This window comes from Lineus longissimus, chromosome 11, assembly GCF_910592395.1.
Source record: "Lineus longissimus chromosome 11, tnLinLong1.2, whole genome shotgun sequence".
NCBI lineage: Eukaryota > Metazoa > Nemertea > Pilidiophora > Heteronemertea > Lineidae > Lineus > Lineus longissimus.
The window spans coordinates 15862500-15879421 of NC_088318.1; the positions used below are offsets into that span (position 1 = coordinate 15862500).

The window sequence follows — 16922 nt, forward strand, 5'->3', positions numbered from 1 at the left end:
TCTTGAACCTGGTCATTGTCATGTTGAGCATGGTCAATGTCATTTTGAAGCTGGTCAATGGCATCTTGAACCTGGTCATTGTCATGTTGAGCATGGTCAATGACATTTTAAAGCTGGTCAATGGCATCTTGAACCTGGTCAATGTCATATTGAGCATGGTCAATGCATTTTGAACCTGGTTAATGGCGTCCTTAACCTGGTCATCGCATATTGAGCATGGTCAATTGCATCTTGAACCTGGTCAATGTCATATTGAGCATGGTCAATGACATTTTGAACCTGGTTAATGGCGTCCTTAACCTGGTCATCGCATATTGAGCATGGTCAATTGCATCTTGAACCTGGTCAATGTCATATTGAGCATGGTCAATGACATTTTGAACCTGGTTAATGGCGTCCTTAACCTGGTCATCGCATATTGAGCATGGTCAATGGCATATTGAACCTGGTCAATGGCATATTGAACATGGTCAATGGCATATTGAAGCTGGTCATTGTCATGTTGAGCATGGTCAATGACATTTTGAAGCTGATCAATGGCATCTTGAACCTGGTCATTGTCATGTTGAGCATGGTCAATGACATTTTGAAGCTGGTCAATGGCATCTTGAACCTGATCAATGTCATATTGAGCATGGTCAATGGCATATTGAACATGGTCAATCACAGGAAAAACGTGATATATGTTCTGAGGCGAACGAAATACCGATTCGGTCAATCCATATCGAACAAACAGAATCCCTACAAGGCCACCCCTTCAGTCATTAGACTTGTTAGAGTACTCGAATGAATAGCTTTTCAGTAACAATAAAATTCGGATCAGGTAGACGGACATTGTATCCCTTTACAGCCTCATGCATATTGAAACGGTGGTGTCGGCTCTAGAGGGAAAATAATGTGGTTTCAGTGTTAGTAATGAAATTCAAAATTAGTTCGTACGTGTCTTGTTTGGTAATACTATCTCAGGTATCAACACGAGAGGGAATGCAGAACACAGGATTAAATCCCCTTCACCATACTACACGTGCTGTATTTCAGGAATCTTTTTGAAAATGAGTGTTTAAGTTAATTTTTTGGCCCGCAGGTAATCTAAAAAACTAACTGGATCATGATGACCTTGTAGTCCAGTAACTGTGCACGCCAGCGCGTTAAAACTAATATACCGGTATTTTTTATCAATGTGCACAACTTCATGTATATTCCAGGAGGGTTAAACTTTATTCGCAATGCGAATAAACATAAAAAGTAAGAATCTATCTCAAGTTCAATTTCAAGAAACACTAAATTTTGCCGAATGAAAAACCTGATTTCGCTACAGATAACATGTACCGATGGGATTTTCGTAAAATGTATCCCGGATTGAGTCTGTGATTTTAGTCAATGGTATAATATATGATCGATGGCTGACAAGGGCGTAATCGATCACTTCCCGGAACTCACCCGGGTGCCGATAAAAACTTACCCGATCCACCCAGTCCCTGGGACTGAGTACATAAATGCTGATTACAAGCAACGGAAGTTTAGGTATATAATCGGGATCGATTATGACGGAACGGAGTGGCCAGTGAATGGAAGAATGGATTTTGTCATTCTCCTGATGTAGCCATCAATCAGGATGGAGTGGTCATCTAATTGTTTAGTGGTATACGAATCAGCAATCCGCCATGAACTAGCCATACACAGACCAGAGGAGATCATTGGTCGTGATTGGTATCTATGACCCGGCTGTAAAATCTATCCCACATCACCTAATATCCGTCACTACATCCCCCGGGCTACATCCTCCTTGGAGAATGGGGTCATTGCCCACTCAGAATCAGAAGCTCAGGGTCTTCAGCTCATGAACACGGCTGGGCCCACCACGATACAATTCTACATATCCGGGCTGAGGTTATCAGCTATCACACCTTGTATTTAATACCACTAATTGAACGATGGCCAGCCAAGCTTAAGTCATCCCAAGAGCTTTGGCTGACGGCAAAATAGAATACGAAACGTGCTTATTTGTGAATATCAAGCGGTGAGCATTTAAAAAATATTAAGCAACGTCTGAATTTTTATTCTCCGGCCCTATAGCGCGCCATGCGACACCCATGGTCCTCTACCACACGCGAGAGGTTTTTGATTTTTTTTCGTTACCTTTGTAGTGTTGCCATGGTTGCACTCAGGTTATGGGTATTCCAATAATACCTCGCCTGCAGGAGTTCGTCAATTATTATATCCGTATGGTTCCCGAGGTGTCGCACAGTCCATCCTGACCATGCTGACTTCCTGCACGCGAGGACGAGTCAATAAGTGGTTTATTTTATGATTTGCGAAAACGCCTAAGGCCTATTGGTACCTCAAGTAGACGGCCACTGCAAGTTAAAAGGTTAAGGTCAAGGTTTTTGATATGATTAATCGACAGCGTTCCAGTGTTATAATGCTATAATATTATGTCGTCATGCCAGTGGCTCGGCTGAAGCTGGGGATAAGACCGCCAAGGGTTGATATTTTGATATCATCATTCGCTATACATGCCCTGGCGACACATTAAAAAACATGAAACTGGCTGATCAGAGAAGTGATCGATGCACTATAGGCGCAGAAAACGATGATAATCTTTTCCGAAGAAACCGGCCGGATGATACCAGACTCATCCCTGGTCTAAAGCCTCGTTGACTTACTTTTCAGACGAAAAACACACAAAACCTCCTATCGACTACATGGCATAAATCGCTAGCTTATAAAATCAAAATGCCACCGTCCGCCCCCGGTCAACAACGGTATGACAAATCTGATTATTTGAAAGACAGACGACAAACCACTCTGTCATTTAGGATGTAATTTGATTCCGAATGCAATTTACTTTGGGCAAATACGGGAGGGAGGCTGTCTTGTTTTTTAGTCTTCTTTTTATATTCAATCAGATGCGCACTGGATATACTGTTAGGTCATTTTCTTCCAATATTTTGCCAAGGTTTCCCCCAAGTCCTCAAAGAAGTAGATTTGCATTTGCACCGCACATGATCCCTGGTTTTGCGATGCTAATATAGCTGAGAGTAAATCCTAACATCATGACACACTCTAGAAGAGATTTTCGTTTCGTCAATTACTTGGCTTGCAAGGTCCACCCTGTAGAAACATGGTGCACTACGTTGGGAGAGTACGCATCTCGATCAGACGGAGTACGCATAGGGAAGGGGCATGGCACATCTAGCAAAGACTTCGTACACTCTCTGGCAACATGGCGAGCTATGAAGGGGTCAGCATGGGAACTAGGCTTTGAGATGTATCGAGAGATAGTAGACAACTATCGGTCACTCTACGAACATTAATCCGACCCAGAAACGCGCACCGGTTGCTTCAATATACATTGTATACATGCCGAATGCAAAATTCTGATACGAAAGCCGTCATTAGTCAAAAATACTTCCTAGATACATATAAAAATGATTTGCTACAAAATAAAAAAACTCGGTGGTTTATTCTAGCTGCTTCCGAAAATACCCTGATGGGCTGTTTTTTTACAACTGTTGGGATGTTTTGCCGTTGCCATAGAAAACACCGGACACCTCCTGCTCCGACGTACCAATTACAGCTCTAATCTCGTCGCCGGTGCCTGACAATCCTAATCATCTTAATGCATCTAATATTACATTCATTGTCTGTTTTCTACCCTTACAGGAAAGTATGATACGTTAGTCTTTTATTGACGTCCGCTGCAACAATGGTACGTAAAATATACTTACTGTACATGTACTGTGTGAATACTCTAGTTTCATCGATCTAAGATCAATTCTGATCTTCAAGTCGAGCCCCAAAATGTGCGGCACAATGCCATGGTCGTTCGATGCCATTCAATATGCTCAATTCAGATACATGTAGACAATGTATTTGCGACACCGAGTTGCCTGATGGTCATGGTATGTCATGTTGTTTCGATGTCGTAGATGACAGATCTTATACAGGTGAAACTTGAGGATATCTTGCGCACATGCATATTTTATATGTACATACTGTGTTCTGTTGCGCTAGCTTCATTCATGCTATATATACATGTATGCAAACAATGCGGCGATGAGATACAGCGTCAACACTCATTTTCAACAAGTAACTCGCACTTCCTCCCTGTGATGCCATGAGATGGCCGTTGAGATGCCACACGTTGAAGTAAGATGCTTCCTGGGCCAAAAGATTCTTATACTGAAAAACACCAGTCATGAAAATAAGATCATCCTATACTCTCACACACAATATTTTGGCTTGGTTATGTGCATTATATGATCAAAAGTGACACTTTTTGTTCATCAAATAGAGTGTACTAGAGTATTTTTACCTACCGTAGCTTAAACCGCATTACATTTTTATCTGCTGCATTGGGTGAAATTGATGACATTTCGCGCCAGCCTAAAAGGATATCGGGGGCTATCCTGATATTCTGTTTCTTTTTCCTATATATACGTCATGAAAAAAAAACATCGAGAGTTATCAAGACACGACCAATAGTATATTGAAAATCCCTGATTTACGATGATGAGTGTCTGCGGGAAAACATTTCCGAGTAGGAAATGTATTAGATAGGCCTATCAAATAAATGCACTCAAATGAACTCAATTTCCCCCAAAAAACTGCACTTAACCACTTTCTTAGAAGTGTGCCGATTACATTGGTGAAATGATGTTCACGTCCGCCCATCCTTTAGATGGCTCGGTCCTGGCCATTTCCCGCCATTTTGTGCATGCCTCACCTGCCGTCAAGATAATGGCGCGAGATAAACGACAATCCAGCGGCAGCTTTTTCCGCCTCCGCCGTGACACTGGCCATATTCTGTTCGTTTCTTCTACTCCAGTGGAGAGATACAACGTTAACGTTATTGGCAGTCCTTTAGACCAGTTAATGACACCCCAGGCGATTGCAAATTAGGCACCACCACAAAATTATCCACTGGGATGTGAGATCATTTTCCGAATGTCGTGACTGTGGATATGCATGTAGATATAAGCTTGGCTAGTGATGATAAAAGGTTGCTTTGAGTCTGACTGCAGATTAATACAGTGTGTCTCTGCGCTATGCCATCGCCATCGCTCATATTTATTTCATACGCGTGTGTTTTGATGTACAATATAACTCACCTCCAAAGTATATAAATATTCTGTCACGAACCAAACGCAAGACTTATATGAGACATGTATTCTGCCCAAATGCAGCTGAAATCGCCGTTCGTTTACTATCGTTTGGTTTGCAATCATGGTATGTCAGCTTGCTCTCGACACCAATAACTATCATTTACATCATATTATTGTTTTGTGTGGTAACTATGAACCATCTTCCACATAAATCTTGTCAGCAACTTCCGTTCTCTGCAACATGCAATCATAATATTGCATTTACAAATAAATGTTTATGACAACGAACTAATCCGGTTGATTAACTTTGGGTCTTGATTAACTTTGGGTCTTCATCAATCAGAATTGTGTTTTTAACCTTTTTTTGTACAGATGCATCTGTCGTGTGTTAGAATTATTTACATTGAAGTCTTTGATCTCATAGTGTTGGGCCGTGCACCCTAACCGGGTTCCCAAAAGTTTTTGATACATATCGAGAGGCGGAGTGTATTGAAAACACTACTGGTGACAGAATGCTTGACAATAAGCAACACTCACACTTGACTTTGGAAAGCTCAATGATTTTCAGGATTACATGAAAGACTTTCTGTTGAAGTCCATGCATGGATGGAAATACTCTAGCCGGGGCTGACGTGTTGAAGAAACGGAATCACGTAACCTTTATCACAAGAACAAAAATACGGGTTTCTGTTTGGTAAATGGCTATTCTTTGCTCGATAGGTTGAGAAACCGATCGCATGATGCATGACAGAAATGAATTGCCAAGTGCGTATGACTTTAGAACTTGACGCAACCACGTTTTGAAAACGTCTACTTTTGCAAGTTTGAAATCAACATCCGCCAGGTTGGTACTTAACTTCAAAGAGCGCACTGTACACCCAGCTTTGCATGTAGCACCATCAAAGAATCGATGTCCTTTTCGCTGAGAAAGAACGATTTCCGTCACCATTGTAAAGATTTTGAGCTGATACTTCAAACAGTAGGGTTGGCGAAGCTGTCTTGTTAAAATGCAGTCGAATCGCGAACAATAGATGTGAAATTGGCAGTCGTGATTGGTTTCGATTGTGAACAATTCTTTTGTTGAACGATACCTGTTTAAATCAGATTCATAATGTGTTTGATCATCAGAGTAATCTTCGTTCTTGTTCTTTCATCATTAAAATCATCTCGTTAACAAAATTGAAATCGCAAACTACAGTGTAGACCGATACCCGATGTTGTGATAGACAACCTACAGTGGCACCAGGTGATGGTGTCCCCAAGGTAAGGTATAGCTGAGTCATGTTTAGGGTATCACGTGTATTATAGTGGTCAGGAGGGAATTCGTTGTCTCGGATACCTTGTGTGTGATACGTAATGCAAATTCATGTGTTGGATCCTATGGGACTCAGCATCAAGGCAATGACCCCCGCCATGGCAATAACCTCGAGTCGTACTTGCCTTCAAAAGCCAGGTCCGTTTGTGTCAGGTGTCCCGCGTATAGTATAGTGGACTAAGTATACAAGTCAGCGCGACCAAACCTGTTATGTTCATTGTTTTTATATCAAGAATGCACAAAACGGGACATAATGTTAGGTACGTGTTTCATATCAATCAAAAATTGAAATTCGATTGGGCCTTCATCTGTCATCCTTCGGCATCGGCAGTTGGATCCATGAATGAAATTTATTGAGTTAGCCATTTGATTCTCCTTGGAGATGGCTAGGGGTCCATGAGATATGACAGACACCACGGATACTGCTTGTTGGTGACTTTCTCCGCGTGGCGAATTTTGGACTAGTGCAACCTGACATGCATTTACTCGTAGGGCTTGAAATATTATCAAGTCATGCACAAAAAGTCATTCTGAGTCTATTCCATAGAATGGAATAGAATGATTGTTGTGCGAAATACGCGAAATTTAGCTTGAATATAATATTCAATTTAAATTCCGCGAGGTTTGTCAAAAAAAATCAAAATGCTTTATCAGGAAGAAAAATTACCCCATACGGATAGCTGTTGCTGATCATGTTCCAAGCTAATCACCCCTTTATTTCCCTCATAACCTTTACAGGGTCGTTAAGAGGATAATAAAGGGAACACGTTCGCCACCTGCTCTCAGGAAGACGTTCATAAACCAGTAATTTCGACTGACATCAACAGGACATGTTTTTTGTGACATGTAGTATAGATGTTTGGGAATTAGCGAATGTAAATAGTAACTCTGTCAATAGATGATTATCAGAGATATGTAAATCGAACAGATAGGATGTCATACTGCACATGAACAGGGAATTGCCATATCGTTGTTATTGTTGTTGTTGCTGTTGGGCAATATCGGAAATATTTCACTTTGATTTTTAAAGGCGTTAAATTGCGTTCTATTCCTGTTATATGCAGACACCCGAGATCAAAGACATATGACATCTACAAGGGAAGTCGAATGCCCTTTGAGAAAACGGTGAGAATTAAATCGCCAGAAGAAGGGGAGAAAAATCAATGATTGACCAACGTGGCTTGTCTGCCAATGGATACAAATTGCAATGAGACCCGGGGCATGAGACTGATGTTTACTAACCCATCGAGGTTTGGGTTTGGAATTATTACTTGGGCGCGCGGGGATCTCGTCGTTCCCGACTGACACATGAAATGGTCAGGTCGTCGGCTACAACCAATGATGAAGGGGATCGGTCCAGATACGCCAGCGGTGGCTCCGAGATTCTGTTTGCCTATCATATTAATGACTTCATTTTAATCATCATCTCAATGTTCTGACTTGTTATTAGAGAATTCTACTTGATATTCGGGCTATCTACGATTGGTCAACCACGTGCCGGTCTATTTGCATTAAAGGGTTACACCGTATTTAAATTTTGCCTACCGTGGGTTAGGGAATAGAAATGCAGTTATACACAATGCTGCAGTGCAGTTATCATGCATGCAAATTTGCTGAAACTTGGTATTTATAGTATTTGTGTATCAGTCTACGCAGCCGCAATGTTGAAATTTATAATCAGTGGGTATTTACGCAATTTGAAATTTTCAAATTCAATCACAAATTTTAAATTTCAATTTTTACCGAACGGCGTGACACTATCCTTTTTTCCTCAGCAGCGTTCCCTAATGGCTAATTACAGTACGGATGCTCCTTCGGTTTCTCAATGCGAGAACTAAATGCCCGCTGGGCTTCGATTCTATTCTGATTCGATCAAAGTAATGCGCAATGCCTCTTATCAATCTGATGCTCGCGCGATAAACAAGCAACCACCTTGAGCTATACATAACACTACGTGCACTCTCACGTTTGGTACAGCACAGATATGAGAATTTGATTGAGAGCGATGGAGTTTCTCTAATGACTGTTATTGCCATTATGGAAGGGCACCGATTAATTAGCCACACGTCGTTTGATATTATACATGCTTCAAAGAAAACGAGTGTTAAAAGCTGTCGCAGTATAGGCCCTGCTACGACAAAGTCTGTCTATCATAAATGACCAGATAGGACTTCCACAATGGCATGATTAAACAGGGTCATACTAGAACGTAGCCGCGATTCTTTTTCCTGAACCTTTCGGGAAGTACAGCGTACATTTGTACAGGGACTTTCAGCCAATCAGATTTCGACAAATACATGACGTCAGAAGTCTTAGAAACTTTAGAGCAGTTGGTAGAGCGCTCGTCAGAAATGGCAGAATACGATGTTCGATCCAAAGGTCGCGAGTTCGAATCCGGTTGTGGTCAAAAATTTTCTTTCTTTACTGTATATTTCATTTTTATTATGCGGTTCTTTTTCCTCGTTATATTAGATATGCTGCCTGCAACATACCTACAGAAAGGACAATAACAATAGCCCATCTCCAAGATCTTCATTAGTGCTTTCTGATGGAACTGCATTCGCTGATCTCAAAATGAATTTCGCGACATTTCCTCTGAATAGGCTGTAGTCTTAATTAGTCTCCGCATCTCCGCAGCTGAGTTCACCGCGCGCTATAAGACCACTTTGAGGATAATAGATTTAATGGCGCACGATCTTGTGTCTGAGTTTGTCAAGTTCAGGTTCAGGGGTTTTCTTCAAGATGATAATGGATAATGATATTATTGATAATACTAATGATAATGATAAAAATAGTATATGTACATGAATAGATAAATAACAACAAAATGAAGAGAAAAATGTAATGGATTCACATGACCACCAGATCGAAAGTCCAGCATCACCAAGGCTTTCATGTTTTTCACCCCATGAACGACTCCAAGCCTGGAAATCAATGATCTGACAGAGATCAAACAGAGAGCGACCAATGCTTGGTTAGTTTCCACAACGTTTAGCAGTTAATGTCACAACTGCTGTCCTTATAAACGACAAGCAAAGATCCTGCGATTCAAGTTTTTTTCACTCCTGCGTCAATACAAGAAAATGGAATATCTATAGAGGCGGAGGATATCGTAAACCACTGGTTATACCAGGATGCAACCAAAATTAATGAAAATAAACATATAGTGCGCGGCGGATGCATCATGTTGTTTAATTGGTTTTCGGAGCAAATAAACTGCGAAATAATCTGCAGAGCAAATTACCTTGGCCGTCCAACAACTGCTGCAGTTGACTTAGGGATCATATCAATTACAGACCTTATCACAGTGATCGATTCTACAACGATCTGCTCGCATCCGCTGTTTCATCATCCGGAGATTGACACGGGTCTTCATTATCTCCCCCTACTTCTCATTCGGCCATCCTGAGATGATAATCAGCGGCTCTTGAGTTTGCTCCCAAAGTTTGGGAAAGATTTAAGATTCATGTAACCGATAATATACATTTGTATACTATTTCTTGAGGTGATTTCTCTGTTGTGCTGACACAGACGATGACATAGAAGGTATGAGAAATACTATGCGCAAGAGAGGGATGATGCTTTATGGGATGATGTGGCAGAAGTGTTTAAGTCGATGAATATGCTTGTTGATTACACCATGAGATTATATGGGTGACAGTTGATACTACAACAGGGCTAGGAGAAGTGACGTACTAGAAGCAATCAAAATAGCCTTCCTACCTTTTGTCCCAAGCGTAGATGAATTGGTATTTCCTCGTGGTTGTTTTGGTGCAGTATATCCATGATGTATTCTTGAAACACCACCAAACGCGTGATAAATGTATCATTTTGCCAGCATCCTTCCATATTGTCAAAATCAATATCAAGAGTTTGGAGAAATACAACACTTTTCTTGTCCAGGCCTATTTGCTGCGGCCTTGACATCAGCTCAGATTTCTTCATTTGTTCAAAGAGTATTATCCTGGAAGCCTTCCCTGATCGTAATGCTATGAGGACGGAGAGGAGCCCGATAGGCCCTGCTCCTACAACAATGACAGTCACACGCGATATTCTTTCTATTACATCCTCTAAGGTATTCCGAGTCAGGCTGAAAAAGACTACAACTAAAGCAGTCAGGAGGACAAAGTACCCGACTGACGATTGAGAGATCTGGTAAGGCGATACACACGGACAGGAACATGGTCCCTCTTGTTGGACGTCAATTGTTGAATTTCTCATATCGCTCTGGGACGCGTTCATACAACCTTTGGTGGTAAACGGACCCGACTCCACTCTGCACCAGAATAAATCCATCCAGGTTAGCCTCTCACTGACGGCAGCTACTGGGATTCTCTCGCAGAGCTTCGCACCCAAACCAACTGCCTCCCTGTAACTATCGGCGATTACAGATGACTCGAACGCCGGCGTGCAGTGTGTCTTCATGGCTGTCTAACCGTAATCGAGTGATTGCTATTGAACGGTTGCTGTTATTGCTGACTGTCACATATATCTCGTATCTCTAACGCTCATATATATGTAATTAAGAAGCGTGCTATCAGATCAGATGACCGCACTGAAAATCGTTGACATTTGCCGCTGTGTATCTACTTTGCATGCCAGCAATGCAGAATAAAAGCCAGATCGAGAGCACACGATAAGAAGAATTTTTTTAAATTACGTGCTCGGCTTCTGTGACATTGGCGGAATTTTGTCAACAGAGTTGTCGCCAATTCAGGCGACAACTTGACCCCCTCGAAACTCCCCCAATTCAATGCCATATAGATACCACGACGCCACCCGACAAGTGGTCGGCGACTGTTCATCCATCCTTAGGAAAGCAGGGATTAATCTTTGCTTCTCCTGTCTTGCACCTGTCTTCGATACGTGGTGGCGCATGGTGGCAAGCAGGGGTACTCTCCTCCTGGCCTGGTAAATCCCACACCCAAGTTGTCCCTTTAAGAACGATCGATCTTGTCCGGAGGAATCATTCTAATAGCAAAATTATTCCGTCGAAACTTGTAGCGTTCTTGAACCCCACTATGTATGATTCAGCCAGGAAGAGCAGGTTCGTCTAGCAAGTGTCTGTCCACTTCGTTTTTGTTAGTCTTTTTATCGAGAAGGTACAAGGAACGTCGGTTTTACCAGCAATTGAGTTGATGAAACGGCGGTGATCCTTCCGAGAGTCGCCCACGACCTCAGATGAGCCTGACGCTCGCGACTCTCATTTCACTGCAAGGCGACCTTCAAGCTGGTCGACGAGCTAGCATAAAGGGAACTCCCGTAGCCTCAACGTCAGTAGGTTTTTATACGTCATGGTAACTGCAATAAGACATGTCAGAAGAAGGAAGCTTCAAAGCCAGCAGACGCTACAGGCTGACACCAGGTTGACTAGTGTCCTTTATGATTGAACTCGAAGTCAACAATACCGCCGCAACAGACCCTTGAAGATCCAACTCGCGGAAGATACTGGGACTGACTGCCACCAACTATTCCTTTGGGAACATTAGCTTCAATCGTATTCACCCAGAGTGAGAGATAACTATTCCAAAAACCCGGCAAGGATTGCCAATCGTTTGCCTATTCAACCACATGACCCGGGCACATCATAAGGCAGACGGCAATTTGCCGTTGTCAATTTGATTAGGACTCGACTGTCCAGGGTATGGCTTCAGCTATAAATCGCTTTGACCACTATGAAGAAAGGATGCAGGCATGCATCACTGATGCGCTGTTACTGCGAAGGATTATTTATGCGAGAAGGTCTTGAAAATCTTTAAATCAGTGTAGGTTTTTTCAGAGGTTTTTCGGAATAGGTTATAAATAAACATTTCTTATTTTGTATTGCTTTGAGAGATTCTGTGAAACACGCTGTGCAACGGCCTAGTTGTGCTAACCAAAAAGCTCCGTCAGTCAGTCAAGTTCGAGGAGCGCGACTAGCCTGGATATGAAATTGATCAATGAAAAAGCAATATACAAGTCACTATCAGTCCCTTTTACTCAGCCAGCTGGATATCCTGTATGATGTTTAGTTTTTCTGTTTGTTCATAGGCGCCGCCACCATCGCCGGACGTTTTGTCAACGAAAGCCGCCATCATTGCCGCTTGAAAAGGGGCATTGTTTATATTTTTTTAATCGGCTGTCATCTAAGCAATCAAGATGGTAAGTATGATAGTTTTCATGAAAACGAAAACTATTTTATACACTCGACATGTCTATGTGCTTATTTCGCTCATACGATGATGCTTTCAATGCATATTACGCCTTAGAAGTTTCGCCGGCTTCACAGCTAATCATGTCCCTCTGTGCATTTGGTGGTTTCGTGTACATTCTGTAATGTATTGTATTGTGAAGTTGTGAATTCGGTCTAAAGTTGGCCGTTTTTCTTACACATGTCGGGCTTATCAAATGCCAATGCTGGCCCAAAACTAGGCAGAGACAGATCTGCAAAACCCTGAAGTAGAAGACTTAAGGAGAGCCAGCACTGACTATCGACTGGCTATCGCGACCAACGACCGTCGTCATGTGCCGTGGCTTGAAAACACCGAGTGTGTCTTCAGGCCCTAAGAAGTTTGCAGACAACTGACATCTCAAGAACTTTGGAACAAGTTTACAATCCCCGATCACACCCCAAAAAAAGGTCATCGGTTGACTAACCAAGCACCACTGTTCAATGGATTTATAGTTGAATGCGATCAAACTACGTCATTTCCGATCGGGGATTCTAAAGTTTAGCCAGAACTTTTGTTGTACTTGCAAACGTAGAGCAGGTAGGGGCCTAGAGCAACAAGTTGTAATTTGTACCGGTAGCTACTCCACTCTCCAGTATCCTTCTAATATCACTCTTATCAAATACTTTGCAGACTATCGGCAAGAGTTCCAAGATGTTACAGCACATCAACTACAGAATGCGCTGTACCCTGCAGGATGGACGTGTCTTTGTTGGCACATTCAAGGCCTTCGATAAACACATGAACCTCATCCTAGGAGACTGTGATGAGTTCCGTAGGGTTCGACCAAAGAGCAGCAAGCAGGGGGAGAGAGAGGAGAAACGAGTGTTAGGTTTGGTGCTACTGAGGGGAGAGAATTTAGTGTCAATGACGGTAGAAGGACCCCCGTCCAGTGAGGTGAGTTCACAAAAATTGATTGCAAAGAGGTTGCTTTCAAATAACAAGGTTTCTTTCAAATCAGCTCCCCATAGAGCTCACCCTTAGTCCTTTGGTGCGGCTTGTGGTATTCGACTCGATGACTCGACGACGCGATGGCTCGATGACGCGATCGTTGCTATGGATTTTGCTAAAATACGGAATCCCATGATCCTGGTCTCCGGGCTACCGCTGCAACAGCAGAGGTTTTAGCTCGGCCTTCCCATACCCAGCTACGGTATGTAGAAGGATGTGCCCCCTCCCCCCCCCCCCCCCAGCCATGGCCACTGAAGATTGGTCCCCGCGATTGATTTTGATATTTAAAGGACTCGCGGAAGTTTCATAGCATGCAAAATGACCGAAGATTTAATTGACAAACAAGCTTCTAGTGGCCAATGTCAGATGTCATGTGGTAGTCTGTCAACAATCGGAATTTCGCATATGTGCAGTTTTTTAGACTCAGTCACTCAGTCCCTCTTCCGCCCCTTGACATCTGCCCCCCCCCCCCCCCCCAATACATCAGCCCCTATACATGCTTTCCGAAATTGGTGGCTTGCATTGGAACTAACTTTTTCCCCCTTGTCCGTCATTAAAGGCATTCAAGTGTGTTGGTCAACCATGACTATCTCCTTTGTCCCTCCACCACAGGCCTAGTTTCCCCTTATGACATCACTATTTCGGACACTCAGCGCCCCATTTCTGGAAAGGTGTATAGGACATTTAGGGCCAAATTCATAAAGGGCGTTTAGCTTAAAACAGCGTTTAACTACTGAATGGAGAGATTCAGGTCCTTCATATAAATTTTCACAGAATATGAATAGGCCCTGAAACTGATTAAGGAGAAGTTACACACGTCTAACCCTTAAACGCCCTTTATGAATTCGGCCCATGAGACAAGACCACTAAGTCCAGGCCTATCTATTAGACGAGTGCATGTTTTTTACTCTCAAGTACATATTTGGAGAGGTATTGAAAAAAAATTTGTTGTGGCAAGTCTACAGATATAAAGAAATTATTTGATGAAAAAATTAATTTCGAATTTTGCTAATTGGGTAATAGGGGGCGTGTTTTAAGTTTTTTCTGCCAGTTGGCTGAAAAGAGTGGAAATATCAAAGTCTGTCTAATTTGTCGATTAAAAAAAAATTTCCGTGGTCAATCACCATTTTATTTTTCACCATTTACTTGCCCGACTGTCCGGAATAGCATAATCTAAATTTCAGATTCACAACACCACGCGTTCTTTGATGCGTCGCGGTCAAACATTGACAATTTAACTGCTAAAAGGCTTAAAAAATCAATTGTGGTCTTGTCTCCCATAATATTGCCGTGCTGAACGGATATCCAGAGCCAACCTTGTCTCCAGGAACTCGCGTGTCATTTTAACATTGGAATTTCTGCTCGTAAAGAACCTGGGTAGGAGGTTGATCTGAACCAGCTATATTTAGGTGTATTTAGCTGTATTGACGGTAAGCTTGCATAGCAACATGGCGCATGGTTTTATCAAAAATGCGAACTTGTAGGAAACGAAAAATGGTCGGATTAGATACGGTGAAAACAGCTGGAAAGGGGTTGGTAATGATCGGTTCTTTTTTTATTTTCCTCCACTTATGATTCTATGTATAAATTACAGTCCAGGCAGTGATATTCTTTAAAAAGATTCCAACTTGATCGCGTCATCGAGTCATCGCGTCGTCGAGTCATCGAGTCGAATACCACAAGCCCTTTGGTGCATCTAGCAGCCAGTTCACTGCTTCACATTGTGGTCACATTAACCTCCATTCAGTAGTCATGTTTTGTTTTGCAGGAGGGTATGCCCCGTGTGCCGGCTGCAGGAGCAGGCCCCGGCCCCGGGATGGGACGTGCTGTTGGCCGTGGTATGGGAGGAGGACCAGGTGGTGCTGCCCCCGGTCTCCAGGGTCCCGTGCGAGGTGTAGGTGGACCTTCATCATCAATGATGGCGCCTGGAGGAAGAGGAACTGCTGCTTGTAAGTTCATAAGAAGTTCATGAAGCAGGCTGGCATAAAGTGAACACTGTTAAAATACTTCCGGAAAAGTGTCCCCTGATACTTTCAAATTATACTTTGGAAATGTTTGGAAGTACCATATTTTCTGACAGGGTTGACTCTGTGTTTAGAATAAATCTTTTCTCTCTTTAGCTGCACCCCCTCGACCTTCAGGATCAGGTGGTAGAATGGGAGGTGGTGGTATGGGCAGAGGCGGTCCACCACCCATGATGGGACCCCCACCTGGTATGATGGGAGGACAGATGGCTGGCCGAGGAGGACCACCACCTGGTATGCGAGGACCGCCACCAATGATGAGAGGTAAGAAATTTCAACATTTGATAGTTATATTGGACGGGTTGCCTCTGTGTAGTTTCCTGTCATTCTCTGCTCAATGGCTACTAGGATTGTCCGAAATAGTAAAATGGTAAAATCTATGATAATCATCACAAATCATTTCAATAGATTCTATGATGGAAATTCTTCATCGTAGAACCTATGATAGGCCATCATAGATTCTATATGATAATTATCCTCCGTCATAGATTCATCGATGGAAACTTTAGCCTGTGTAGACCTCGTCCGCTGTAATATATATTTCTAACTGTATTCTGATCATGTGTTTATTCTCTGTTGCAGGCATGCCTCCACGACAGTAACAGGACTTGACTTGACAGCGTAGGACTGTTTGATTAATGAATAACTGCCATGTGTTCAAGTGTTATCAAAGTAGTGGAAGTGTCAGGCAGGACACATTGTGAGAAGCTTTTGAATAACAATTCTAAAGGATTAGAAATTATGGATTCTGAAATGCAAAGGCCGTGGTGTTTTAAAAGTGAGAACAGTGGATGTGAAACTTCTGCTTTCCTTTATTTTCGGTCTAATCATGTGTCGGACCTCCTTTTAAAAGACATTTGTAAATATTATCATCTCATTTCTTATGGTTTTGTAATAAATGTCCATATTTAAAACTGAATAATGTGTTAGCATTCTCTCCCTTGATTGCATTCTCACAATTGATTTTGACTGGGTAAACCATTCCAAAATTGATAAAGAAATGGATTTTATATCATTATTTGTCGAAATTTTAAATCTAACGTCTTTGGACAGCGGCGTGACGAGGTAATTTCCTTGATGTTCGGACCATCGTGTGTTAGTTGAAGACGCCTCTTTACTAATAACATGATAAACCACCTGTACACAGTTCAATTTCGATATGTACGAAGTTGAAAATACTCTACACGCCTCTGCGTGCATTCACGTGGCGGGAAAGTTTTGAGTACTGAAAATAATTGCATTGTCCCGTTTCGTTTTGACCCCACAATAAGACACTGGAGGATGTCCTGGCGGGTGAGACGAGCTGCAGACACCA

At 42.3% G+C, this 16922-nt stretch overlaps 2 protein-coding genes across 2 annotated transcripts in view; one reads left to right on the forward strand and one right to left on the reverse strand.

Moving 5' to 3' along the window:
- Window positions 1–10781, reverse strand: part of LOC135496080 (uncharacterized) — a 28730-nt gene extending 17949 nt beyond the window's left edge. The window contains exon 1 of the mRNA XM_064785199.1: window positions 10147–10781. Coding sequence (XP_064641269.1) covers window positions 10147–10719 — 573 coding nt within the window. The 5' untranslated portion in view covers window positions 10720–10781. The remainder of the gene's footprint in view (window positions 1–10146) is intronic.
- A 1687-nt stretch (window positions 10782–12468) lies between these two features.
- On the forward strand, window positions 12469–16529 carry LOC135495777 (small nuclear ribonucleoprotein-associated protein B'-like). The gene is made up of 5 exons (XM_064784688.1): window positions 12469–12564; window positions 13266–13529; window positions 15352–15532; window positions 15704–15871; window positions 16190–16529. Exons 1-5 carry the CDS (start codon window positions 12562–12564, stop codon window positions 16207–16209), a joined length of 636 nt encoding a protein of 211 aa, XP_064640758.1. The 5' UTR covers window positions 12469–12561; the 3' UTR covers window positions 16210–16529.
- The last annotated feature ends 393 nt before the right edge of the window (window positions 16530–16922 follow it).